The following is a 27,165-nucleotide window of genomic DNA, read 5'->3' as shown; positions in this document are numbered from 1 at the left end:
CGAGGAGCAATTCACCTCTCTAGAGATGGCCCTCGTCTTGTGTCTCATGCCTGTATGGATGTCACCCATGCTTTACAGCCATGTTGGGTTTTGTACTTTGACTGTTAAAGCCCAGGCCTTCCAGGGCACCAAGCCAGCTGTTTACACTCTATGGGAGGGTGGTACCAATACTGCCCGGCTCATTTCATGTTGTTAATTAGAAAGGCACCACGTGACAACAGGCTGGTGGTTCATCCCGCTGCCATTCTGGGAGGTACAGCCACCACACTGAGAGTAGAAATGCCCCTCAAAATGAGGCATCCTTTGTCAGCACCACCATATTAGAGCACGCAAACACTTTATAACCTAAGAGATGATATGGCCTTTGTCCTCTTTTCCTCCAAGAAGGCAGTAAACTACAAGCAGTGGAGGATATAATCCAAGTGCTAATAAATTATTGATGTCTCCTTTCAGCTTTTTACTTACTAAAAGGATATCAAAGCTCATTTTGTGAATGGTCCAGACAGATTCTCTTTTGCTATATCCACAATTTAATTCACAAATATTGCACTAAGCGTTAATATTGAAGCAATGCAGTGTTCTCTCTTTATAGGCTTTGCAAAAGATCATAGACATGCTTTGGATTACACAGACTCATAAACAGATACACTGAAGGAAATGCCACTTGTGACTGCAATAGATGTTTGAATTTGTAATTTTAAAAAGGCAGAGCTTATTATTAACTAGGAATACACTTCCTTTTTATGTTAAAAGCCTAATTGAAAGCCTGTTGAAATCACTAGACTTGCTTCTTACAGGTAGTTTGCATGGTTCTTTGGCAGCCCTCGCAAGTTGTAGGACAGTATGATTGACTTTATACTTAGCAATAGTTCCTCTTTTCCAATATGCCTATTTGCATAAGTCAACTAACAAACCATCTATATTGGAAAGATTTTTTCCAGTAATGTCAGCATTGGGACAGCATGTGGCAGTTCTTTAACAGCATATATTAATTTAGGATATTTTTTTGAGCAGCAGAGAAGTAATTTGAAGTAATCATACTGCAATTTCCCTGGTAGGAGCCTCCCCTGGACAGATGGCTTAATGTTTCTCTTTCATAAAGTGCTCTGCAAGGTCTCATGGCCAGAAATGCTCAGGATTTTGTTAGCTGTTTCATCTGAAAGCCAGACACCAGGCTCCCAGGTTTATCTTAAAATGGTACCAGACCTTTGCAAATTTATCCCGAATGCTGTGTCTCACCAAAGAGCAGAACAAAATTCTGCCTGTTAAATCAGTGCAATGGCCCAGCCAAGCTCAGAGAAAGGATTATCAACGATTTAACAGAGGCACACTCTGAGTGACAGGAGACTGATTTTAAACTAACACAAACTGCAGTTCCTGACTGCACCACTTTCTTCTTGCTCTGAATAGAGGTGGCAGTGCTACAAATGCGTGTTGTCTCTGTTCTTTGCTAGCCATTGAGGAGGAGTGAGTGATCAGGCACGACGCTCAGAAGAGAGAGCTGGTTTGGTGCAATATGGTATACATATTTTGCAAGCCTGCAAACTGCTTACCACATTTTTGGTGCTTTATATATAAATATTCATAATTAATCTGTGTTATAATAGAGGGAAAAGCTTCTAAAGAACAAAAATAGCCCCTTCAGGCAGCTCATACCAGTGACACTGATCCTCTGCATTTCTGAAATTAAAAAATTACATAGATTACATAGATTTTGCAGTACTCTCTGGGATTCAAGCTTCCATTTTTCCCCTGCTCCTTCAGGTTTTGAAGGCTACCTTGATAACAGAGATTGATACCCTGAATCTGAAGCTAGCAAGGTAGAAATACAGGCACCAAGTGAGAGATGACATTTCCAAAGCTTAAATCTCAGGGATGGCAACCTTCATTTCCCCTTCTCCAGATCTGCTTCATCTCCAGGCTTTTTCCCATGTGTTGATTTCAGGTACCAGGAGAACGCTGATAGCGTGGCAGGTGGGAAGATGTGTATGTGTCTTTCTTTCAGGTCAAAAGCCTGAAGTCAGCTGTGGCTACATAGTCCCAGAGACAACTTCTTCCCTTGAAGGTGGAAGGGCCAATTAGGCAGTCCTTAGGACTGCTGGTGGCCGTAAGCCAAGCAACAGTCAGGATTGGTTTGGATGAAATAAATCACAGGTTGTTCAAAAAGCAGAGTGTTTGTGGAAATGAAAATAAATTTAAAACCTCCATGCAGCTGTTCGGGCTGCCCCAAAGTCCAGTGGGTATTAGACGTATTTATTAAATAGAGGTGACTATTTGAACTGGGACAGCATACAAATGACAGGCTGAGCTCTGCCAGGTCTTTGTTTTCTGTCCTTGTCTGACTCAGCTTTTCAATTTGAAGCTCTTACTCCTGGGTTGCTTGGCTTGCCTGGCTGACACCTTTCCCATGCACAGCCTCTCCCTGCTGTCTGTGCAAACGGGGTCCCTGACTTCAGAACACTGTCATCCCCTTCTGCCTTACTGAATGGGGGTGCTCCTTCCCAGCTGTCTCATAGCACACTAAAGCCCATTTTTTCTACCTCACTTCATGGTTCTTTTAACTGTTGCTTTTTAACAGTCCTGACAAGTAAAAATTTGGCACAAATATAACGTTCATCCCAAATTTTTAAGTGCATGATTCTCTGGCTTGGCATGTTTCCCCTGTAACCACAGCACTCCATCACATCCTAGCACAGGTACAGACACCGGTTTTGTAGTATATATAAGGTCACTGAAACCATCTAGGCAAACAAGCACAGGCTGACCAAGCGGAATGGGTATTTAGTTTCTCTCTTCCCCTATAGATCTTGGTGGGTAAGTCACAGGCACTCTGTATGCATTCTGTACTGCTCCTTCGCATGTCTCAGATGTGACCCGCTCCCTGCCCATCCACTGGCCGTCTTAGCCCTGAGAGATCATTTCCTGTTGTGCCACTTACAGAATGGGAACAAGGGCATTTTAAATGTGCATTTTCACGTGGTTTATAAACCTTCATTGTACTGCCTTCTCCTATGTGCATCCAGCAGCTCCTCTGCAGGGCTGACAGGAGCAAAAGCCAGACTACTTTGCACGTATATATTGGATGCAGGCAAACAAATGCCATTCCTGCCAGGAGGAGTTGTCATCAGGGGAGGACAAGGCACATGTGGCTGGAGCTACAGTGGCAGTAGATGCACTGCAGTGTGATCCAGAGGCACAGGAAGCAAAGGGAATTTGTCAACTGACCCTCATGGACATCCTGCACCTCTCAGTACAGCTGGGTTTCTCCATTTGGTATCAGCCAAGACTTGTCCAACGCAATTAATGTCCTGAAATTCAGATTTAGCAGACCCCAACACTTCTACAAAATTCCAACGTTGGGGTTTTTTTTCTCTCTACATTCACATACCAAACACCATTCCCTGCTCTACAGCCCTCTAACCAACCTCTTACGCAGACTGGGTGCCTTGAGCCTAGATTGGAGTGTTCCAGAGCAGCATGCCTGAAAAGCAGCAAGCATTTGTTGTGGCAAATGTTGTGGCAGGAGTTGAGGTACAAATATTAAAGTGAAGGTTCATGCTTCAAGTGTGCTTACTTGCCTGTTTGCAAGATTTTATGAAGCATTTAAAATATATACTGCTCTAGGGCACAGATAGAGAACCAGATCAAATGAGACTAGCCTCACAAGAGTGTAATGAAACATGAAGCAAACATGCAGAGATAAGATGGTGCAGTACACTAGTCCCGGTCAGCAGGAGAGCAGATAATGACTGGATGTGCTGAGTGCAGGATGCAGGCGGGAGGAAGGAATATTGACAGAGCAGGGAGTTTGCAGGAGGCTGCAGTCATGCGGGGGAGACCTGTGCCGGGGAGACCTGTGGTGGAGGCAGATGAGACTGTAGGAAAGGCTCGGGCAGCAGCGAGGGGAGGAAGGGGCAGGGGCAGCAGGGTGCCTTCGTTTCCTCTGCCAGCTGCTCCTCCGGGAGAAAGTAGGTGAAGGTGTGCAGCAGGGCTGAGGTGCTGGGGCAGCTCCACGCCAGCGCTCCAGCCGCACCGGTGCAGCAGAAATCCCCCTGCGGGGGATGAGGGCAAAAGGGGCGCCTGCTGCTGCTCCTCGGCCGAGCTTGGAGCGGCCGGGACAGCACCAGGGCTCGGTCCCGACAGCGTCGCTTTCTGCTCCCAGTGCGGGCGTCCAGCGACCGGGCAGGGGAGCAGGGCAGCGCCGGGCGGCGCCGGGCAGGTTTGTCTGCTCCGTGCGGAAGCGCTCCCCCCGGGCACCCTTCCACCTTCGCCTCTTCCTCCTCCTCCACTTGCTGCTGCCGGGCCGCGTCTCGCCGAGGGGTGTCAGCCCGGGCAAGGTGCGGGCTCTGGGGAACAGCGGGAGGGGTGACCGGTGCTGAGCTGCTGGCGGTGAAGATATGAAGATGCGCTGAGCGGGGGGTCGCCGGCGGCCAGGGTGCACCCCGGGGAGGTAGGGGCCGCATCCCGGGGTGGGGAGTGAAGCTCACCTCGAGAAGGAGAGGAGAGGGAGCCCCCCTGGGAGGGGAAGGACGGGGGCGCCCCGAAGAGAGTAGGGGTTGGGAGGGCGTCCCCCGGGAGGGGAGGGCGCACCCCGCAGCTCCCAGCCTCCCGCAGAGGCGCGCCGGGAGCCGCCGGGCGGTCGCCTGCCCACCTAGGGGGGGCCGGGAGCGGCAGGGGCACCCCCCTCCGCCTCGTCTTTCTCTCCTCCCCTCCGCCGCCTCCCTCCCTCCCTGCCCGCCTGCTTGGGATGGTGGAGGGAGCCGGGAGCACCCGGCGGGGCGACCCTGGGCGCGGGGGGCGGCTCGACCCAGCCCGGGCGCAAGGGGGGTTCCGCGGGGGACTCCGCCGTCTCGGGGCCCCGCAGCCCCCACCGCCGCCGCCTCCGCCACTGCCGGTGATGGCCAAGGATGTCCTCGGAGGGGGAAGCCGAGGCGGCTGCTGAGAGCGGGCCGGGCAGCACCCCCGCGCCGGGGCCCGCTGCCGCCGTGCGGGAGGAGGTGAGCGGCGGCGGGGGTGCCTGCCCCACCCCGGGCCGAGGCGGGAGGACCAGGGGGGCAAAGGCAGCCCCGCCGCGGGGCCGGGTTGCGGTGCGGGCGTGGAGAAATACCGGGGAGCCGCGGCGGGAGGAGGGTCCCCCAGCTGGGGATGTCAACGGAGCGGGGGGGAGCCGGGAAGCCAGCCACAGCCTGTTCGCCCGGCTACCTGCAGCCGCGCCGCGGGGGCAGCCGCCAGCCGCCGCGGTGCGGTGCTCGGTGCGGTGCCGCGCCGGTGCAGTGCCGGGGTGGCCGGCGGGACCCTCCGGGCCGGCGGGGTAGCAGCAGCCGGGCGGCCGCTGGCAGCGGGGTTTTACCGACGGACCCCCGGCGGCCAGCCCTGGTCCCGGTGCTGGGCTCGGGGCGGTGGCTTAGCGCCTCGGGCAGCGGTTCTGCACCGATGCGATGCGGTGGGGGGAAAGGAGGCCTGGTCGGTGGAAGTTCGGCTAAATACGCCCCTTGGGGTTTGGCCTAGGTGAGCCTGCTGCTTCCCTGGGACTTCTGAAACGGTCAGGAAAATTGCAGCTCTGCGAGGTGCTGGTGTAACTGGCAGGAGGGACAGACACAGTGAGGGTGGTAAGAGGTTTGCAGCCTGCAGCTCCGTGACTTTCAAGTGTTTTGGGTCAGTGGAGGAGGCCATCCCTCTCCTTTTCCCTTGGGGCCTAGGTATTCCTGTTGCCTAATCTGTGATAGAAAACACTATAGAAAATACAGCTTGATAATGTTTCTTCAGCTGGGAAGTGCTTACTGTGGCCTTGCACATCACAGGGAGGGAATGATGGATGTAGCTGGGTGTTGACTCAAAAAATCCTGAGCCACAAGGCATTGGCCAGACGGAACTGCAGGGCTTTGTGGCGGTAAGTGACAACGCATGTACAGTCCTGCACATTCGGGACAGTAAAATCTCCTAGATTAGGAGTGCCTGAGATTTTTTTCTACGCGCAATGTAGCCTTTGCTCCCAGCTGTTTTGACAGGTCTGCCATTTACGTTGTGTAATCCATGTGCAGATTACGGAAGTGATTTTACTTTCTTCATAATACAGAGTTAAATGTACATGCTTGCAGGAATGCAGAGAGCAGCCTTAAAGCAGGCAGCGAAAATCAAAAACAGAAGTTAAAGCAACCCCAGAACATTGCTGTGTGCAGTTAGTCTGCTTAAAGCTTTTGTTAACAGGTCCCATGGCTCATCAACAGCCTCATGGTCCTGTAGTCAAAATCTGGTAGCCTCAAAAAAGCCTATTTGAAGCTGCAGTATACTTAGGCTACAACTAAACAGCACTTTTTGAAGTACTTATAAAAGAAAACAGACTTTGCAGCTCAGGTTGAAAAAAATGTCCTCTGTGGATGAAAATTAGGGTTTTTCTCCTGTACAATTGCTTTCTAAACACCTGTGACACAGCTCACTGTGAAGAGCTGTGACTGAATCCAGGATACAGCTGCTGTTCCAACAGTAGAGCTCCCCAATGTAATTACAACCCTGCAGAAGATCAATAGATGGTTAATGCTGGAAGGGATTTTTTGATTTATTTGGTCTATGACCAGGAGCTACAGAAGGCTTTCCAATAGATTAAGTCTACCATAAAAACATCCAAGCCATTTCTAGACGTGGGAGCACTTGATCTCTCTGCTAAGCCCATTATATCTTACTTCACTCACCCTGTTCTCAGTTTTTCTTCTGTTCTGACACAAACATTTGCACATTGAGGCAATATCTTAAGTTCCTGTACCAATGATATCTTAACACTGCAATCCTACAGTATTGGTCTTTTCCTCATCCTTTGTCCATCTCCATGTAAGTAGTCTTTTTGTGCTTGGACCTGCAGTTGCAATTAAATGCCCAGTATTAAATGGGCATTTCACAGGCTTCTCTATTAGTCTTGCCATTTATAGATTTCACTTAAATCAAAAAGCATGGTCTTAGATCTTAACGGTAACTAAAAATTGCCTCTATTGGGTGATGATGTGAGATAAAACCCTGAGCTGGTAACAGAGAACATGTCTGAAGTGTAAGTTTTTGTTTTTGAAAGCCGGACAGTGCAGCTGTGGAGCAGGAGGGAGAGAGGCTGTTCGCTTACCTGCTGCAGCCTTTGCCCTCTTCTGCCAAGGACCACTTAGATTTGCTGCTGACTTTGCTGAATGTCAGAGCAAGCCCTCAGATCAGCTGCCAGTATTCTGGTTTGGGTTTTTTTCTGTTGAGATATCGATTGCTCGAGCTGGATGATCTGGAACAGCCGTGGTGTAGGATTTTACCATTCCATCAACTCCTGCAAAAAAGAATCAAGATCTTTCAGAGGAGGGAATGTAAAGGACATGTTTTTCCAAACGTTTCAGCAGTTACTGCTGTACATTGATTCTCTGGACATATTTGACTTGACTTTCTTTCCTGAGGTAGCAGAACCTGCTGCTCTGTACTGCCCCGGTTAAGCTGCAGACTAGTGGTTTTTCTTGTCTTAGTTATTACTGTGACAGCCTACACCTACATTGAAGAGTCAGTAGGGACTTTTCTGCATTTCTACCAATGTACACTTAAATTGGGAAATGGTCTTAAATATTTAAATCTTTAAAACTTGGTCAGAAAATATTTTTCTTTTTCAGGAAAGTGAAGCTGGTGAGTACAAACATCATTTATTTGCTTCCATAGCCGAGTAATCACTGAAGAAAGCTGGAAGCACACACTTGACATTATGAAATATGTATTTGTCTTGTCTGTACTGGCAGAGTCAAACAGCAGTTGTCCATACCCGGTTTTATCTTCTCTTCCATATGTAAAACCTTTAATTGGGCATGACATAGTACAATCAGTTAAGCTATTTAAATAAAAGGGGGGAAACCTCATGGGTTGATGTTCCTGAAACCCATGGTCATCAGCTCACTGATGGAGATGTTACAGAATGCCTCATCTGCCTTTTACTGCCAGGGCAAAACACAACAGGAGCTCATTTCAAAAGTGCTATTTGTGGTCACAACGGCTTCAAAGGTGTTACAAGTTAGGAAAATAAAGATACTGCTTTGCTTGCAGGCTACAGCTTCACAGATTGTCAGGTCAAAAAGTAGCTGCATCCTTTCCTCTTAAGCATGCCACTGGAGAGACATCTTCTGCTTGAGGAATTAACTCCATTTAGTTCTCCAGCTTTTTTATCCCTTTCCCCCTATATGAATGTCAAATATATTCATTTTATTTGTCAAGACTTATTTGATGGCCTTAAAAACATCAGGCATAAAGCCCTTTAGAACTTAGACTGGGTGCCTTTATGTTGTCCCCATCTATGGATTGAGGTATACTCATGGGGCTGAGAGGTGGTGGGGGGGTGAGGCAGGTGACCCTCTCAGGTTTATCAGGCCTGCTGTAGGTACAGCTTCCTCACCAGCAGATCCCCGTGGTCTGATGAAGCCCCCTCCCTTGCAGATCTGCAGGATCCTGTTTGCTCCTCACTGCCTCTCTGACGATATCTTCCCCTAGAGGCCTGTTGTCATCCCCAAGACTTCTGTGCTCAAGAGAAACAAACCCAAGAGCGGGGGATGGAGAGGAGAGAGGGCACAGGGCCTGTGATAGAGGTTAATGTTGTTCCCTGCGACCTTTTAAGCAGAAGCTGCAGAGGGACCATTGGGTACCAGTCACCAGAGAGGGGCTATTTCCCTTGTAAACCTCCCCACCAAGAGCTATGCAGGACACTGACCCCAATGGCCTCTGCTCGGAGGAGAGCAGGAAACATGAGACATGGGTCCTGGGGAAGCTCCGCTTTTCCTTCCCCTCAAAACCACTTCCAAACCTTTTGCAAAAGATTTGCTCAGCTAACGCCCTGAATGATAGCTGCTGCTTAGCCTGCTGGAAGACTGTCACCATCCCAAGCAAGTATGATTGACTAGTTAGTTTTTATGCAGTGCACAATATTCCCTCTCTTGTGTGAGGGTCAAACAGGACAAGCCCATTTTTACCTCTCCTGCCTGTTTGTTCAGCAGACAGAAACCAAGGAGTGCACCTCATTTCTTGATCCAAATGGTCTCCCTCATAGAGACAAAGGAAAAAGTCCAGCAGTAGTGGCATCAGAGGAACTGGAAAGCTTTTTTTTTTTAATGATCATGCAATTCCAGGCAGTATTTGCATTGCAGATCCTGTTGTAAGAAAATCAATGCTGAGGCATCACATCTTTTTTCTGCTTTTGTTCTTTTCGCTGTCCCACTTTATCTTCTGATCACGTGTCTGGTTTTGGTGCCCTGAAGTTGTCTGTCTTCTCTGCATTTTACACGAGAAGCTGTTGAGGGTTTAAAAAAAATAGCTAGGAAACATCAAATGCGTGTGTCTGAGCTCTGAAGGGCAACCTGCGATTCAGGTGAATGGGCTTCTACAGGCAAAGTCTTCCATCCTCTCTGACTGCTAGTGCTCCCTCGCCACCACAGCTGAGACAGAAATGAGTTTCTCCTTCTGACTGACTTTCCCAATTCCCTCCAGGAAGGGAATTCTCTCAATGGAGTGCTGGGCTTAAGTGACTGGGGAGCTCGTGGAGCTCTGATATTGGAGGGTTATAAGGACAATTTAGGCAAATAGCTGTTAAGTATGTAGATGTTGTCTCACAGGAGAAGGAGAAACCAGGTGACTCGGTGGTAGGTCCCCTCCAGACCTAGTTTCTAATGGTAGGTAGACAGTCACCTGATATCCGTGGAAAAGCAATGGGTTTGTACACTTTTTTGAAACCTCAAACACCCTCCTTGTTCTCCCTTTCTCACTTCGGAGACCCCAGAGGATTATCTCCTTCCAGAAGGGAAGTGTGGTTACAAAGGATGCTTTTCAATCATTGCAAGCCATTGCAAGAGTGAGGTAGGAGGTATCTTCTCCCCCGGAACAGAGCAGGAGGCTTCTTCTCATCTGTTTCTACACCTTGAAAGAAAATAGCTCAGATCACTGTCAGTGACCAGGAACATTGTGGAAATGGAGATTCGAAAGAGTGAAATGTCCCCAGGAAGTCTCTAGTGAGTGGGACTTGTTTCTAGCTGTGTCCTAACACACAGTAGTGAGTTAACACCAAAAGCAGTGGCAGCCGAGCTATCGTCAGCACTATAAGGCCTTTTCAGTTGTTAGTGACACTGTAGATAAGTCTGTGTTTGATTTTTCACTTACAGCAGGAGTTCTACTTTTTGGAAAAGCATGGTTAAGTAGTTAATTAGTTTTTAAATTCTAATCATGGAAAATACAGTTCACTCAAGAGTTCACTTTCAGACTCTAATCACTCATCAAGCTCCTCTGAGCTTAAAAACTGTAAAGTTAAAAATAGCACACAGTGAATCTTTGTTGAGGTCACAGTTGCTACAGTGGCTTTGTTAACTACCCAAAACTCTTAATGGGCTAACTTCATGTAAGCAGCATTGGACAGAACAGCTGAGGAGGTGTTACAGCAGGGATGCTGCCCACAGGGTCTCTGCCAACAGGAGCCCACGGGGCAGGTCAGGGGCAGAGGCCGCCCATACCAGCTCCTCCCTAAGCACCGACTGCACTGCCTGCAGCACATCTTACCCACAGCCGCAAAAGCTGGGAGGAGAAGTGCCTGGAAGGAGCAGGACAGATGGCGAGTGGGAAGGCTGGGGGAGTCTGGCTGTGTGTGGTGCCGGCAGCTCGGCAGCACCAGGAGGCTGGCAGCCATCCCGGAGCTGGGTGAAGGTTGTGAAGTGGTGTCTGGTGTACCTGGCAGCCACTCTCACAGTGTCATGTGTGCCACCAGTAGAGGATGGAGGGGCTTACCCCCCCCCCCAAGATGCCTGAGCTTTTGACTTCTGTGACTTTGCATCAGGTGAATAATGTACAGGAAATCCCAACTCACACATAGCACCTTTTCTGTACGGCTGAGGTATTGTACATCCCAGTTCAGCATCCAGCCAGTCAAGGCTTTGTTAAGGAAAGACAGGGAAGACAGCATCTGGAAACAGCTGGGTGGTGAGAGTGGGAACTAGTGGGAGCTGACAGCAAAGGATGGCAGGTCACAAAGGGTCACGCTCCTGACAAGAAAGCTAACAACCAGTAATTGGGGTGTCCTGCAAATGTGGGGTCTGCATAATCTGGCCATAACCAGGGAAGAAGATGGCTCAGTCAGAGACTTCTGCAGGTCACAGCATATTTGGATGTGGGAGAGAAGTGATTTGTGGCCACCCATTTGTGGCTGGAGGCCTTCATACCCATTCTATTGATTGCCCTTAGGAGCTGGGCTGGGAATTGTGGAGTACAACATTTGATTAGTTGGTAACAAAAGTGATTCAGCATGAGGCATCAGCATCTTACTTTAAGGAGGTCTCACAAACCAGTACAGTGTGTCCTGGAGTACAAGAGCTGGAAGAGCCTGGGTGGCCACAGGCACAAGTCGTGCCATCTCCCCCACCCTGCGATGGGCAGGGGGAGCATGAAGCACCATGGAGGCTGGGTGTTAGAATCTGCCAGTAGGGTTTTGACAGCTTGGGGGTCCCTCTGAGGACCAAAAAGTTGGAGAAAAACACCCTTGGTCACTGTCTGGAGGTGAGGTGGCCAGCCAGAAGTGCCAGTACGTGGTGGAGGAAGGGAGTAGTGAGGACGTGTGCTGAAAGGGTGGTGATGGGAGTCTGTCCGCAGGCCTAAGGTATGCCGTGGTCATCTACAGGGGACTGTCTGTCAGCAGGCCAGGGCAGGAGCTAAATCCCCTGATTCCCACCAGCTGGTACTCAGAGTGGCAGGATGTGACAGCTCACGTGCAGATGAGATACCTTCCTGGAGAGTGCTGCTGCAATGCTCATGTGACAGCATGTTATAAATTTTTTTTTTTCAGTGCCTTTGGGAGATATAAAAAGGTGTGCTGAAACCATGCCATGGGTCAAAGTCAAGTCAAGAAATAAAATCCAGGTGTCCTGGCTCCCAGTATCCCTTTTAACCATTAGGTTTTAAAGCGAATTTTGAGTGAAGTTTTCACCTGCTGTGCTGTCACGTTATTGCAGAATGTCTTGCAGAGACAGAAGAGAGAAGCAAGAGGGAGAGAGAAGTGATATTTATGATGAAGCCTCTTTTCTCACAGGGAAGCATTAGCTGCAGGGATACTACCTCATCTTAACAGAAGCATCATTATAAAAAAACCTGACAACACTGAGGTCCCAGCTGTGTTCAAAAAGGTGCAGAGGTGGGTAAACACAGTCCCTGAATCTGACAGAGGAGCTGAAGCCTGAGCAGTGGCTGGCTGTTATCACGAGGGATGCTCAGCTCAGCAGCAGCAGGGACCTGGCACAGCCACAGCCAGATCCACGGCAGCCCAGCTCTGTGGGGCTGGCAAGTCCTTGGCTGAAGGGTGGCTGGGAGGTCACACATGGGAAATGGGAAGGCTGGAGGCTGAGAGGTCAAATCACAGAGCCACCTTGTTCTGGTTTTACTAGATCACAGTATCACAGTATGTTTGGGATTGGAAGGGACCTCAAAAGATCACCTAGTCCAATCCCCCTGCTGGAGCAGGAATGCCTAGGTGAGGTCGCACAGGAACATGTCCAGGCGGGTTTTGAATGTCTCCAGAGAAGGAGACTCCACAACCTCCCTGGGCAGCCTGTTCCAGTGCTCTGTCACCGTTGCTGAGAAGTTTTTTCTCAAATTTAAGCTTGATCCCATTACCCCTTGTCCTATCATTGTTTGCCACCGAGAAGAGCCTGGCTCCATCCTCATGGCACTCACCCTTTATATATTTATAAACATTAGTAAGGTCACCCCTCAGTCTCCTCTTCTCCCAACTAAAGAGACCCAGGACAGCTTTGCTAAGAAGTGGGAATAAAAATAAAACTTCATGGTTCTGGGCAAAGCTTTATTCACAGTTCACTTTAAAAGACTTCCCCTGACTTCACTGGAGCTTGGGTGAGTCCTGGATTATATTTCTTCTGAGAACCTGAGAGATGTTTCTGTCCCCCATATAAATCTCAAGGTGTTCCTTCAGAGTAAGCAAAGATTAAATGCTATTAATAAGAATGAACTATTTTTCTCATTTGCAAAGTCTCTAAACGGAGGCATTCAATGAGTATGCTGCAAATAGCTGGTGAGGAACTGACTGCTGGGCATCCCTCCTCACAAGGCTGTCTGTTCCTGCCTCCCTTCTTTCCCCCCAGGGAAACTGGTGTGTGGCTGTTGTCCATCCTGGCTCAGTCCCTCACTTCCCCGTGTTGAGACGGTGGGAAGGTTGGGCAGGACACACAGGACCTGTGGCTATGGTGAGAACAGTAAAGCTCAGGACATGCGCTCTTCAAGAATGGGGAGAGCACCTGCAACCCTAGGGACCCAGGACTGGGAAGGGACAAGCTTTAGTAGACCACCGAACTATGGCTCTAACATCCACTGCTGCAGTCCGTTTTTTTGCGCAGCAAAAAAGAAAAATACACCTGCCGGAGTATCGCCAGCCTCCTCTCACTGCTCACTCCTCTCCCACCTCTGGAGAGCTGCATCTTGTGAGTGAAGGTGGGTGTGAAACAGGTATTACAGGATTCCTGTTGAACCCAACTGGGACTTTGTCAAGCACACAGAGGCCAGCAGCTAGCTACTCTGCCCTCTCCCCTCCCTGCTCTCCCCATCCCTCCCAGACTGAAGCAATGGGAGCTGGTCCCACCAGCCCCCCTGCTTTCCCTTGGTGTCAGTTTTCCCTTCATGTCAGCGAAGCCATGGCTAACACCAGTGCTGTCAGCAGGCTGCACCAAGTCCATTCCCTGGGGCTGTGACACCTCTGTGTCACCAGCAGCTTGCCCAAGGGTGCAGGCAGCTGAGTCTGGCACTCACAGGCTGGAGCACACTGCTGCCCAGGCGCAGATCACTGTGCTCTGCAGCCACAGGATGGACAGAAGGACAGATGTGCATTGCCATCAACTCTTCCAGGAGCTCCCTGCAGCACAGGAGCAGGGGCAAGAGCACCTGCCCAGACCCCGCCATGCAGCGGGGCTGGCCGCTGGCTGTGGTGGGGATAAGCAGCTGGCTGGGCATGAGGCAAGCTGCAAAATATCAAGTGGCACAGCTATATCTCATGCCAATCACTCCATCTCACTAATCCGGCAGTGGCTGGGAACTGCATCCCAGGAGCTTTCCTGAGCATGTGTGATGCTTTTATCAGTTGACTGCTAAGTGTTGAGGTAAACCACATTGTTATACCTATAAGAATTACCCTGTGTCTACTAGGTATTCGAGGCACTGATATTCAAGGCAAGGGAGTGAGGTATATGAGCTAGATCTGATGTGTATGCTTAAAGTGTAGGAAAAAAAAAAAGTCCTTTGAACTACTTGCTTGCTTTGAGGCAGCTTGAACCCAGCTTTTCTTTCCCACCGAACTCATTCTGATCATTAACGTTACTGGGAAAAAGCCTCTGCCCCCAGAATGTGCTCTTTGTTTTGCTGCTGAGTCAAAAAACAGTGGCAGCATCATCAGCAATTTGGGGGGAAAAGGGATAATTTTGTTAGTATAGCATTTTTGTTAGCTTGTAGGAGGCTGCCACTAAAATAGCCCTGATTTCTATTTTGCAAATGGTGACCAATTTGTTGCTAGGATTCTTTGGCGCTGAAGATGCAACTGCACAGCTTTCCTTGGAGCAATATGTGGGAGCATCACCAGCAGATGTGGCTGGGGCCAAATTCTTCACACCACTCTCACATGTACCCTTATATTTTAGATAGTGGCTTTCCCATCCTGCTGTGATGTGTGGCATATATATTGGTCAGTATCCAAATGTCTTTCTTTTCTGGGTTTTCCTTTATGTCTGCTTGAAGAACTCAGAAGTATCCTGCAAGAGCTACTGCTGAATCTGACATTTTAGAGGACTGGAGGCTCTTTCTGTCTTGACCTCTGCTTTCCTCTTCTTTAGATGGTAGCTTGAATTCATGAGGGTGAATGGTGTGAAATAACAGTCTGTATAGTACTTCAGGGGGGTCCAAGTATCTGAAATTCAGGTGAATCAGCAAGATTTGTGCTTTTTCATGGTTTGTCTTGTCCTGCGATAGGGTCTGTGGGGGACAGAATATATTGCTGCCATTTTGTGCACCTTCCCACCCTGAGACATTTCTCCTGACAGCTCTGTGAATGAACTTAACAAGAAACCAAGTGATCCCTGTTTACCACAGGAGGGCAACTGCCAAAGCGAATGCCTGAGTCAGTGATGCTACAAACATGTGGAGTGCATGCAGGTTATTTTTTTCAAACCAGGTAGCATCCTTTCTGCTTGGCTTTGATGTCACAGCCCCCACCTGCAGAAAGTTTTCATTCTCATAGGAGTTTTGTGGCAGAAGAGCAAATGGTGCATCCAAAACATACATACAGCAACCGATGTCCTATACGTTCAAGGACTGGAGGGAAATTCTCTTTGATGCAAAATGACTTTTTCTGTTACCTTCTACCTCTTATATTTCCCTTTCCCTCCATGCTGGCAGCCATGCTGAGAGCACTTGCTACTGGCTTAGCATGAGTGAAGGGTAATGGGCGTCTTGCTGTTCAAGACGGATGGCAGGAAGGATTTTGTTTCCAGTTCCCCAGGAGGGGATTTATGAGGTGAGTGTTGTATTAATAATATCTCCCCTTTCCCTCACCGGGCCTTATTATCGATGCTCCAAGTGGTGCCCAGACTGGGTCATATGGTGGAGGAGCACTTCTGCCTGTCACACACCAACGTATGGTTTAGCACAGCCCTGCAGGCTCCTTCCTCACTGTACTAACGAGCATCTGACCAAGGAGTTCACTTGACCCTGGAAGGCCACAAAAGGTTATACTCTGACTCTTCTCCTGCAATTGTCTTCTCCTTGGTCACCCCAGACTTCTTGGGCCAGTCTTTTACCAGGATCGCCTCAGTAGCTGGAAGATTATATCTGCACCCACGTCTCTTACAGTTGCTTGGGGAAGACAGGCAGAGATCTCCTTGCTCTTCTTGCATCATGTCTGTCCACTGCACAAATGGTGAAGTGTTTCTTAGCACCAGAGGTTGGTCCTGGTGTCAGAGCTCACCTCAGTTATGGTTAACAGCACAGCCCATGGCTTGCCTAGCAAGGACTTGGTGGTCCTCTCTGTGTTATGTCCTGCCATGTCCATCAGGAGGTGCAATGTTTTCCACTGCCCTCTGTCTATCAAGATGGAAGAGGTCTCGAAGGCAGAGACAAAAATCTGCTTTCATCCAGGCAGGTCACCACCTGCCAAAGTGTGTGACTTGTGGTTATTGATTATTCTTTCCCTTTCATGTGTCTCATTGGAATATATTAATCACTTGTATAAATCTGGAGAGACAAGTGAAATTATGGCTGGTATTAATTTATCCCTGTTTTTTTCTTCTTGTTTCTCTACTTTTATTTCTTTTCTTTCAGTTCTATGTCAGTCTTTCACCCACTCTTTTTTCCCCATGGGCAAGAAGATTATTCTTGTTCAGTAAAAGAGGGGTAAAAAAAACAAGCAGAAAAATATAAGATTGACTCTTTGCTCACATGAGTAATCCTGAGCTGTGGGGTCATTTTGTTGTTGAAGACAGTGATAAAGTCACCCTGTAGCCCTGAAGCCAGGTCTTGGCAGAGAGCAGAATGCTGTGATGCTGCAGATCTCGCTGAGACACAGCTGCAGCGTCAGCCCTGCAACATGCTGTCACCTCCATGGGAGTCTCTGCCCCAGTTTAGCACAACCTTATCCCACCCTCAGGCTGTGGGGAAGAGATGGGGGCATGGATCTGTTTTCTTGAGAAGTTTCCTGTGTCTAGAAAGCGGCCGCTCAGGAGCACTGCTTTCCAGGTCATAGATGGGCTGGGAGTTCTGCTGGCTTGTGGGATGCTTTGGTGCTGTCAGATTCAGTGTTTCCCCATTTGATCCCTGCCCAGGTCCTTTCTCTGGGCCCAGTTCCCTCCTGCCCCTGCCCAGTCTGGCTGGTCTCTGTCCTTGCCTGCCAACGCACTTCCCCTGCCTCGGTGGCACCGGCATTCGGAGCATGTCCAGGCTATCCTTTGCTGTCCTCCACCTCTCCCCACCCCCTGTGGTTCCCATTCATTTCTCTGTTTCCATTCAGGTCACATCTTCACTGGCCTCTGTTTTCTCTCATTCTTTCCTTTCAGACATGATAGCATTTTGTTTCAGCAAAATTGCAGCTCTTGAGGTCAGCAGCAAGGGCAAACACATTCACACGTGGGGTTTAAAAGGGCAGGAAACATTTTTGGCATGATTTCCCTGAAGGAGAATTTTAATGCTTTTGAAAATGGGGAACCCAGATATCTGACTGCAAACCAGACACAGACAGTCAAATTTGGGCCTCAAACTGTTCACAAAACAAACAGTACAATAAATTCATGCTGTGGCAGCATATTTCCCGCTTATACAGCTCATGCTGGAGTTGTTCAAAGAGACTGAAGCATTAAGTCTGACAGAAGATAAAAAAGTCCTTTTGTCAATAGGGAGCTACAGAGAAATAGTAAACATAAGGCAAAGTTATCTATCAAATTATTAAAGACTGTAACTCCAAAATAGATTGATTCACATCCTTTGGACTTTGCATACTATTTCTCCCCCTGTATTGGGGTCAGTTTGGTGACTTTCAGTTCAAATTTTTTTTGCCCATCAAAATCAGAAATGGACAAAACAAGAGGTTTCTTGTCGCTGCAACCATTTGCATGCTGTAAACAGTACTGAGGCAGCTAGAAAAAGAACAGATGCTTCAAGCCCACACTGCCATACAGCTACTTTTGGAGCGAAATAGAGCAACTAATGAAGAGAGTACAGCAACAGCAAGCTAGGTGATAATGTGTTCCACTGAAGCTTTGAGAGGGTTTCTCTTAGTATTGTGTCTAGGGCTGCATGTGGGATTACTCCTGGAAGTGAGTACTGGAAGTGTGAGGAGCACTTCAGTGTTCACGTAACACCCACAGTCTTGTTTTTATGATTGACACTTAGCTTCATGAAGATAGTTGTCTTGTATAACTTAATAGGGTATTTAGCCATTAGATCATCAGAATTGTGCAGGAATAATTACCAGATTTGACACTATCCACTGGAAATAAGGATGAAATCACTGCTGGTAACAGATACAGTTGGCATGAATATTAGCAGGCTGATCTGACGAGCACAGTCCTACAGAGGGATCTGCTTCATTCATTCGATAATTTAATTATTCAATCCAAAGCCAAATCTGAAGTTACACATTTCATGGTGGACCGTGCAGCCAGCCCTTCAGCTGTCCTCAGAAACTGACTCAAAAAAAACCTGGTAACAAAGTAGGTGAGTGGTTGAGCATGAACCCCCAGGGTGGTGCTGGACAAAAATCTACTAATGCAACTCTTTGAGACAGTAAAAAGGGGGAATGAGTGGGAATGGGAGCTGATTTTATGTTTGGTATGATGCCAGTGAAATAAAGTGTTGAAGTCCTGTATCCACTTATAGGGTACACATTTAAGAAGGATCTCAAGGTGCTGGAGAGAGAGCAGAGCACCAAAAAGAGCTGGAAAAAAGGCTGCACAGTGAAGGACTTAAAGACCTTGACCCATTTAAATTGTCAAAAAACAGGTGAGAGGTGTCATAATTAGAATGAAGAAGTATCTTCATGAATATGAAAGGAGTCTTTCATTACCCAGAGAACAGGTATCTCCACTGCCATGAATGGGGGCTCAAGTGGGACGAACTTACAATGGCAGAAAAATTTCATCACCAGAACAAATTACAAAGTGGACTGCAGGCTCGTCATTTCTTTTAGTCTATCAGTTAAAGCAGAGTGTCTTCGTGGAAGATGAACTTTTACCAGCCACTAGTTACTGGCAGTACATAGGACTGTAGAGTGAAACTGCATTGCCTGGGAGATGTAGGAACTATGTGGAGGAGGCGTAGCGTTTCCCAGCCTTAAGCTGTAAATGTAGTTTGGGTTGTAGCAGAAGCTGAACCTTCTTGATCCAGAATAGCCTTTCAGAGTTTACAGGGGAAATTTCTACGAATACCTGTAAGTGTTAAATAGCTGTCTGGCTCTTTATTATATCATAAGGGTCCCTGCCATCACCGAGGGACAGCCATGTGGCCAGTGAGTGAGTCCCACTCTCAAACATACTCATATCCAGAGGTCAGCAAGAGCAGTGAGACATCACCGGTACAGCAGAGCCACCAGAGTTCCAGGTTAGGCACTCAAAAACCTGGGCTGGTGGAATCACTCTGGGCTTCTCTGAGTGTGGCCCTTCCTCCCCCTGCTAGCAGGGGTGCTCACTTGGAAGAATGGGGACACCCTGACCACCTCAGCCTGCACCCCGGGACATTCATTATTTCTTATGTAACCATCAAGAGGAAGGGACCTAGAGACACAAGCACAATTTGGCCACCCAAAAATATGTTGTTCTGGTTCTTCAGCATCAGTCTTACATTTAAAACACACCTTTTAAGGAGAAATCAGAGTTTGAACAGAGGTAATTTTTTGCATTCTTGGCCACCCCCAATGCAGTTGCTTGCAGGCTCACTTAGAATGGTTATCAGCCACAACTTACCTGCCTGTGTCCTAATGCTTGTTTGCCAGGAGTCAAGGGATGGGTCAGAGAGCTGAAACTCTGGCCATCAGTCCCTTGCTCTTGCCACCAGAGCACGCTCAGCTCCAGCTGCTGAGCGGGGACGTGCCAGGCTGTGCACTCCCCCTCTGCTCTCTCTCCACCCCTTTACACTAGGCGAGATTAGCAGCCCAAATCTCCATGCTGCTACAATACAGAGCACGTTTTAATGATTTTAATTATGGTTGCTGCAGCCAGAACCCAATCTGGCTGCTGTTGAGCCAGGACAAGCGCTGAGTGGGTGTGCTCCATGCCAGCCCTCACATACCTGCCTTTGATCTTGGGCATCTGCCATCGGAGGGTGTCTTTGAAGGCAATTGCCCTTTCAGCTGCTGCCTGGGAGTTTTATCATTTGCAAACTAAGTTTTGCACGGAACTTTCTTGAAGGAGAAATAATCAAAATGTTGCCAGCCTGGAAACTCCTGTCTGCTACAGGTGTCAACTGAAATTCCAGTTCTCTGTCAGCAGTTAGGGCTTTCCAGACTGTTTTCCACCAACCGCGGAACAAATTAAATAGCATCTGTCATTTAGTGTCTCAGAAGGCTCCACGCCACCAGACAGAAAACAGACCATGGGAGGATGTGGAGCTGCCTCTGTGTTTTGCATGGCACACAGATTCTTTGCTCTGCCTGAGCTTTCTGGAAATGATGAGCTAAAAAAATCCCAACCCAAACATGGAGCAGCACTGCGGGGCTGACCACTTGGGCCAGGGCAGCTCAGTGCAGGACTGTCCCCAACCCTTGGCACTCTCCATAAGGCCCCCAGCCCTCTCCACATGTGCAACCTTTCACCCATGGCATTTTCCTAATTTCTGCTGAGGTCTACTAAAGAATTTGGGAACCATTTCGTTGTTGCTTTTAAGTGTGGAAGAGTAAAGTGAATTTTGGCTTCTGATTGTGCATAGTTTGGATAAGAGTTAGCAGCAGTTTCCAATCCAGTGAGCTGCGATGAGAAGGGAGGCCTCCGAATGCTGTTTAGCAGCATGCCAGGGTGTAGCAAGACATTATTTACAGTATGTGTTTTTAACACAACTTGAAATTCGTAAACAATAATACTGACAGCTCAGCTGTTCTTCTTCACAGTGTTCTATCCAAACCAGGAGATTTTTATAATTTGTACTGTCATCAGAGCTGGTTGGGACCTTTTGGTGAAACATTTGATTTGTCAAAGCCATCTGTCTTCACAGAAGTGGTTGTAGAATCACAGAACTGTTTAGGTCAGAAAGAACCTTCAAAAATCATCTAGTCCAACCCTCCTGCCATGGACAGGGACATCTTGCACTAGATTGGGTTGCTCGAAGCCCGGTCCAACCTGGCCTTGAACGCTTCCAGTTATGGGGCATCCACAACTTCTCTGGGCAACCTGTGTCTCATTTAAGCTTCTGTCAGGAGGTTTGTCAGGTCAACACTGGAAGCAAAGCCCCAACAAGCAGGAGAGGAAGGACACTTCTCTTGATTTGGGTTAGAGACCCAAATACGTGAGTCCTAGCTTGCAGGCAGAGTGCCTGGTGACTGAGCCTCCATCTGTTCTGGGACAGTCTTTGGCTCTGGCTTTCTGTCAGGCTCTCTGACTTTGTGTTCTTCAATTATGTTTCTCTATTAATATTTTCCAGCGGTTATGCTTTTGTTCTACATCAAAACAACACAAATCCCACAGCATTCCTCAAAGGACGCAACTCCTGTTCGCCAGCTGGCCCAAGTTATCATGGAAATTATTAGTTTCCTTAAGCATTTATTGTACTCATCCAGAAATACAAGCTTGCCTTGTTTCAATCTGAAACACTACGCACAGAAAGGAGAAAATTCCATGTAGCACCACAGACATAATGCTTGCAAGAAGCTGGTATGTTAATTAATAAAGTCTGGGAGCCACTGGTTTAACATATTAATGAATTTGTTTAAGAGATGGCAAGATATATTTCCTTATTGGATTTTTGAATGTCTGATACTTCTACTGTAATTATGTTCTATTTCGTGTCCTTCTTACAAACACTGTAATAGCGTTTCTAATAGTATGATTGTGTTAGATAATTATTTCAGCAAAAAGAAGGAGAAATAAGGGCATATATGCCAAATGAACATGTTCAGAACTTGCAATAGGAGGGACAGCTGTGGGAGTAGACCCTGGAAGAAAGATCCTTTTATAACCGAGGACCTGTGGAGAGTGGGATCTGCTTAGGAACAAAGGAGAGTATGAAACAGTGTGTCCAAAGAGCCAGGAGAAAGGAATCATGTTTTTCTCAAAGAGTTTTGAACATGAAGACCCTGCTGAACTGGACTTGTAGGTGAGTGAATCAGAGAGATGTGGCAGTGGGCTCCATGGCTGCTGATCTTTACTAATGAAGAGAGGAGAGAAGGTGCTTTTTTACAGGATGCAGTGAGAACAGTGGCAGTAACCTCGCTTGGGATGATCCAGCCTTTTCAGTGCCATGGCTTGAAGACCATTTTTGAAGTGTTTCCAGAGAATACATAAAAAATGTCATGTTGGACCTGCAAGCCTCTGAGCTGCTGCCGGCCCATCCCAGTGCTGCTCCAGGACTGGTGAGACCAGAGCCATATCTTCCCTCAACAGGGAAATGGCATTTCATGGAGCTAAGCACATTAGGAGGCATTTGCCTGCTCTGATATGGCTACTGATAGCCCTAACCAGCAGGGCTAGTTGAATCACCCTTTGGGCAGAAGATAATCTGTGGGTTGCAAGTTGGACCACAGGGCTGCAGAGTGGAGAAGTTGTTAGTCAAGGGAAGTGAGATAAAGGGAGGTGGGGATGGCAGCGCCTATGGCAAATAGAGTCTTAACTGACGCAGGACAGCCCTCTCGCATGGCTGTGCCCAGGGCCAGGCTGACAGTGCTTCGAATAAGTCACAGAAAAAATTGGTGTTCCCAAAGCTGCATGGATGACTTAAGCACTCACATTAAAACTGACTGCTGGACATCTTTTGCTGGGTCCACTGGCTTTCTTTACAGTATTAACCCTATGCACTTCTACCTGAGAGGTACCTGTGGAAACCTGACTGTGAACTTAAATTCCTGTGTTAGAATGCACCCAGCTCTTTTCTTCTGCACGGTCCCAGTGAGTGGAGTAGAGAGATGGTCATTTTTAGAATTTTCTTCACCTCAGAAAACCCTTAGAGGTAAAAAAGGGTAGAGGTTTGCAATTCTTCATTCCAGTCTATATTTTTGCATTACTGTAGCACTTTAAAACTCTAATTACTTTTCAAGAAGAGACAAAGAATAGAAGACAGGGATTCTTGGTGGAGTTTCCATGAGTCAGGAGAACCTGGGGCTCTGACCCAGGGTCCAGTGTAGAACTGTGTCAGGAGCCTACACTGGGGCAGTAACCACACTGGGACAGAGTAGTGGGTATTTGACAAGAGTCTCAAGAGCTGAAATTCTCCATGACTGTATGTAGACTCCGAGATTCACACTCAAAACTCCCATAGTTATTTTTCTGCTCATTCAGAGACTCCTTAAAGCCACTTTTTGGCTTTCCTCAAGGTTACCAGCAAAAGGCTAAGAAAACAGCATTATTTTTAGCCATATAAAGGTATTTTCACTGCCCTACATACAGAAAAGTTATGTACCATGTCCTTAATAACTCACTTAGCTTCTCTACACCCATTTTGGCCACTGTAAAGACAATACAGCTCAGAATAATTATTCTTTATTCTGACACATACAAAAGGTTTGGGATAAGAATAGAAATTCTTTACAGAGTACTTCTGGATACAACAGGAAGAATCGAAGGCCAGATTCTGCCCTTCGTCCCTGCAGATGAATGCTGGTGTAGCTCCTTAAAATCAATAAAATTACTCTGCACTTATACAGTGTCAGATTAGAAACTAGGAATTCAAAACCAAACTCCATGAAATCTAGTTTGGCAGTACTCACAGCAAGCCATAAAACCCTCTATAGTTACTTAGAAGTGGTTCGCTGTCCCAGAAAAAAAAAAAAAAAAAAAAAAAAAAAAAAACAAAAAAACACCACACAGAAAAACCAGTATTAAATCTGACCTTATAGCCCTGCCAGATTAGATGCCAATGCTTCCATCTCATTGAGAAGACAGTAAACTCTTCTTTCTAGTGGCACTGCATTATTATTTTGTGAGTCATAATATGCTGCTCCTTAAGTTCCTTGCTGGTTCAAGATTACTTACTGAATCCTGATTGCTGTGGGTCCAAGATAAGCTATACTAGGGGAGAACTTTATCCCTGTAGAAAGAAGGCATTTCCCAAAGCTAGCATATGTTGGCATCTACAGAGCAGTTTGATACATTGGAGGTGGCCCCTTGGGAGAAGGACTAACAGCGCTGCTATTTTTGCATTAAATTAGGCTCAGCAGAGGGCATGATGATGCATGAATATCAGTGTGTATCTGCTTTCTCACTGTCATTTCCTCAGAGTTACAGGGGAGGCAAAGGATGGTGGTAACAAGAGGGATGCAGACAGCCCTCCACGTTACCTATCAGGGCAGCAGGAGGTCTTGCTTCACACACTCTCTGCAGACGGGCGGCTGCCAGCCAGCAGTGTCACTCACGCTGCTGCTGCTCTTTGCAGGGAGACAACTCCATTTCCACTAGCTGCTTGGCTCGATTTGGCATTTTTTTGTCATAGCCCAACACAGCATGACAATGCAGCTGTTTCACCGCACCATGGCTGGGGTAAGAACTGCAATCACACCATCCCGGGGGACGCAGTGGGAGTATGAGAGTACGAACTTTGGCTCTACTTCGAGCCCAACTTTGAGAGTTGAAAGAGAGGGATGTGCTACATTTTAAATATTCATGCATTCACCCTTAACTCCAGTGCTTAAGCTTACAGGTATTTTAGGTCAGAGCCAGTCTTCTAACCAGCCTGAAGCTATGCTGCAACCGTACTGTAATCCTGACAATTTTTTCAACTAAATGTGTGTGAATCTAGTAATTTTCCTCATGGCTCACCTCCAAGAAAAATGGTGTCGATCATTTGGTAGGTTTCAGGGTTGGGTGTGAGTCAGCTCTGAGTCAGGCAGCAGCTCCAGCTCCACAAAGTGCTGGTCCCTTTGTGCTGGCACGACCCACGGGGCTGCAGCCCTGCAACAGATACTGCTCCCCAGCCTCCCCAGCAGCACCTTGTGGGAACCCATGCCCAGGCACGGGGCACCTGCAAACCAAAGGGGCAAGTCCACAGCCCCACACTTTTGGCTGTGCGTGTGCTGCAAAGACCTCTTGGCCTCGGAAGATGGTGAGGTCTGTAGATGATGCTGACTGCAGGAAGGGAGAGGGGAATGGAGACCTGTCTTGCCCCTGTGGAGGGGCCTGTCCAACTGGGGTGCAGGCACAGTGAGTCACTGCTGCACAAACAAATTCCATCCCCAGAGCCACGAAGAAGCAAGGAAGGAGTTTTATCCAGAGACCTCTGTCCCTGGCACGGTGTTTCTGTTTATATTCACATTTATCTTAAGTAGGGTGGTATCCCAGTCCTCAGGCAGTTGAGAGCAAAGCCAGACGCAGCCTTGAAGGCAGCAGTCACTGTGTGCATTGTACAAAGCAGTATGACTGATGGGTTCTTCTCTCTCTTTGTCTTTCTTTCCCCCTCCCTGGTGGTGTGATTGAAGCAACGCCCTGTGAAGCAGTCCCTGAGCGCCTGCATGTGCCGAGAGTCCCACTGGAAATGCCTCCTCCTCTCCATCCTCATGTATGGCTGCCTGGGTGCGGTGGCCTGGTGTCAGCTGGCCCGAGTCACCAAGCTCAGCTTCGATAGCTCCTTCAAAGGCAAGTCAATGATCTACCATGACAGTCCGTGCTCGGATGGCTATGTCTATATTCCACTGGCCTTCCTCTCTATGCTGTACGTGGTGTACCTGGTGGAGTGCTGGCACTGCCACGTCAAGAGGGAGCTGCAGTATAAGGCGGACGTGGACAGTGTCTATGAATGCATCAACCGCATGCAGCAAGCGACTCCGTGCATCTGGTGGAAGGCCATCAGCTACCACTTTGTGCGGCGAACCCGGCAAGTGACCCGGTACCGCAATGGCGATGCCTACACCACCACGCAAGTCTATCATGAGAGGGTCAACACCCACGTGGCTGAAGCTGAGTTTGACTACTCTCACTGCGGATACAAGGACATCTCCAAGGAGCTCCTGGGCCTAGAGAGCTACACAGCCACCAAGCTGAGGTTCACCAAGTGCTTCAGCTTTGCCAATATTGAGTCTGAGAACTCTTACCTAACTCAGAGGGCTCACTTCTTCACAGAGATTGAGGGGCTGGATGACTACATGGAGGTGAGAGAAGGCATGCAACTCAAAAACGTGGACTTTAAAGAGCTTATGATGGCCTACGGGGATCCGGATCACCTCCCATGGTATGTGTCTCACTATGCTTTCTGGGTGGCAGCTATCCTGATGATCTCGTGGCCGCTCAGGGTACTCATAGAGTATCGAACTGCTTATGTTCACTACCACGTGGAGAAGCTGCTGGGCCTGGAGTACACGGCACCTGCGTCAGCAGAGGAGCCCTTGTACCGGTACCGCATGCCCCGAGACGCCACGCAGGACAGCACCGAGCTGGAGTGGCATATCTGCACCAACCGGCAGCTCATCCCCAGCTACTCAGAGGCTGTGCTCATGGACCTGGCCGAGTCCCCGGCCTACAACAGCTACGCGGTGTGCCGGTATGGCGAGACAGCCCACGGCTGCGAACGTTGCAACCATGCCTCCAGCACCTCCTCCATCTTCTCACGCCACGCGTTCCACAGCTGCAGCGGCAACTCCCGCCTCTCCCTCAACACCAGCCGCTTCTCCCTCTGCCGCGTCCACGGCTCCCACAGGACAGGGCTCTGGAGGAGCCGCAGCAGCAGCATTGCGGAGCGGGGCTGCCAGGACGAGCAGTGCTGTTCCTACTCCAGCCAGCTCGCTGTCAACGAAAACCCCCCAACCTACCATGACGCCCGTTTCTTCCCCGTCCTGATTGTGCACAGGCCAGAGGGGCATGACAGGCGGCATTTCTATGTCAGGCGCTCCTCCTGTTTAGAAACCTCTCTGTGACAGGCCTCCATGGTTCCTTGGCTCCACTGCCCCAGGATGGGGCTTGCAGAGGTGCCATAGGTGGGGAACCTGCAAGCCTCAGTCTCCACAGCAGGTTGGCAGGACAAGCTTCAGATTTTCCCCCTGCCATTGCAAGAGGACATAGTCACTCTGACCAGCGGCTAACCTCATGTCCAAGAACTTCTCCCCCTCCTTCGGCTGGTCTCCCTAGTCATTTGTTCCCCTCTTCCTTGCACTCTTACGTTCCTCACCCTTTCCCGGCTCCCCGGTTCCCTGCCTCTCCTCCCATCCTGCCCTCAGTCTTTTTTTTAACATTTCAGTTACAGCGTTTGACTGCTGCTGCTGCTGCAGGATTTCGGAAGCCTGTGCTTTGCAGTGCATTTGCCCTCTTGGATGCCCTGCAAAGTCGGAAAGTCAGAGCAAGGCAAGAGGCGCGTGGCCAGCCAGAGTCAAGTCAGAAGGATAATTCAGATCTGCAGGCGCTGAGTCATCTCCTGCAAGCCCCAAACAAGGTGCTTTTTTATTTATTTTATTTATTTTGTTTTCATAAATATTTTTTTTTCTTCTGTCATTTATTCTCTCCTTTTTTTGTGTTTTCCTCCGCTCAG

General features: G+C 48.4%; 1 protein-coding gene across 1 annotated transcript; it reads left to right on the top strand.

The window, feature by feature from the left end:
* Positions 1 to 4,907: 4,907 nt before the first annotated feature.
* On the top strand, positions 4,908 to 26,557 carry LOC309442236 (transmembrane protein 151B-like; the record flags this gene model as incomplete). The annotated part of the gene is made up of 2 exons (XM_082057886.1): positions 4,908 to 4,997; positions 25,127 to 26,557. The coding sequence occupies 2 exons, from the start codon at positions 4,908 to 4,910 to the stop codon at positions 26,555 to 26,557; spliced, it is 1,521 nt and encodes a 506-aa protein (XP_081914012.1).
* Between the last annotated feature and the right edge of the window lie 608 nt (positions 26,558 to 27,165).

Source organism: Streptopelia decaocto (assembly GCF_964273445.1).
Source record: "Streptopelia decaocto genome assembly, chromosome: 7".
Taxonomy (NCBI): domain Eukaryota; kingdom Metazoa; phylum Chordata; class Aves; order Columbiformes; family Columbidae; genus Streptopelia; species Streptopelia decaocto.
The sequence above is the reverse complement of the archived record's forward strand: the minus strand, read 5'-3'. Positions and strand labels throughout refer to the sequence as shown.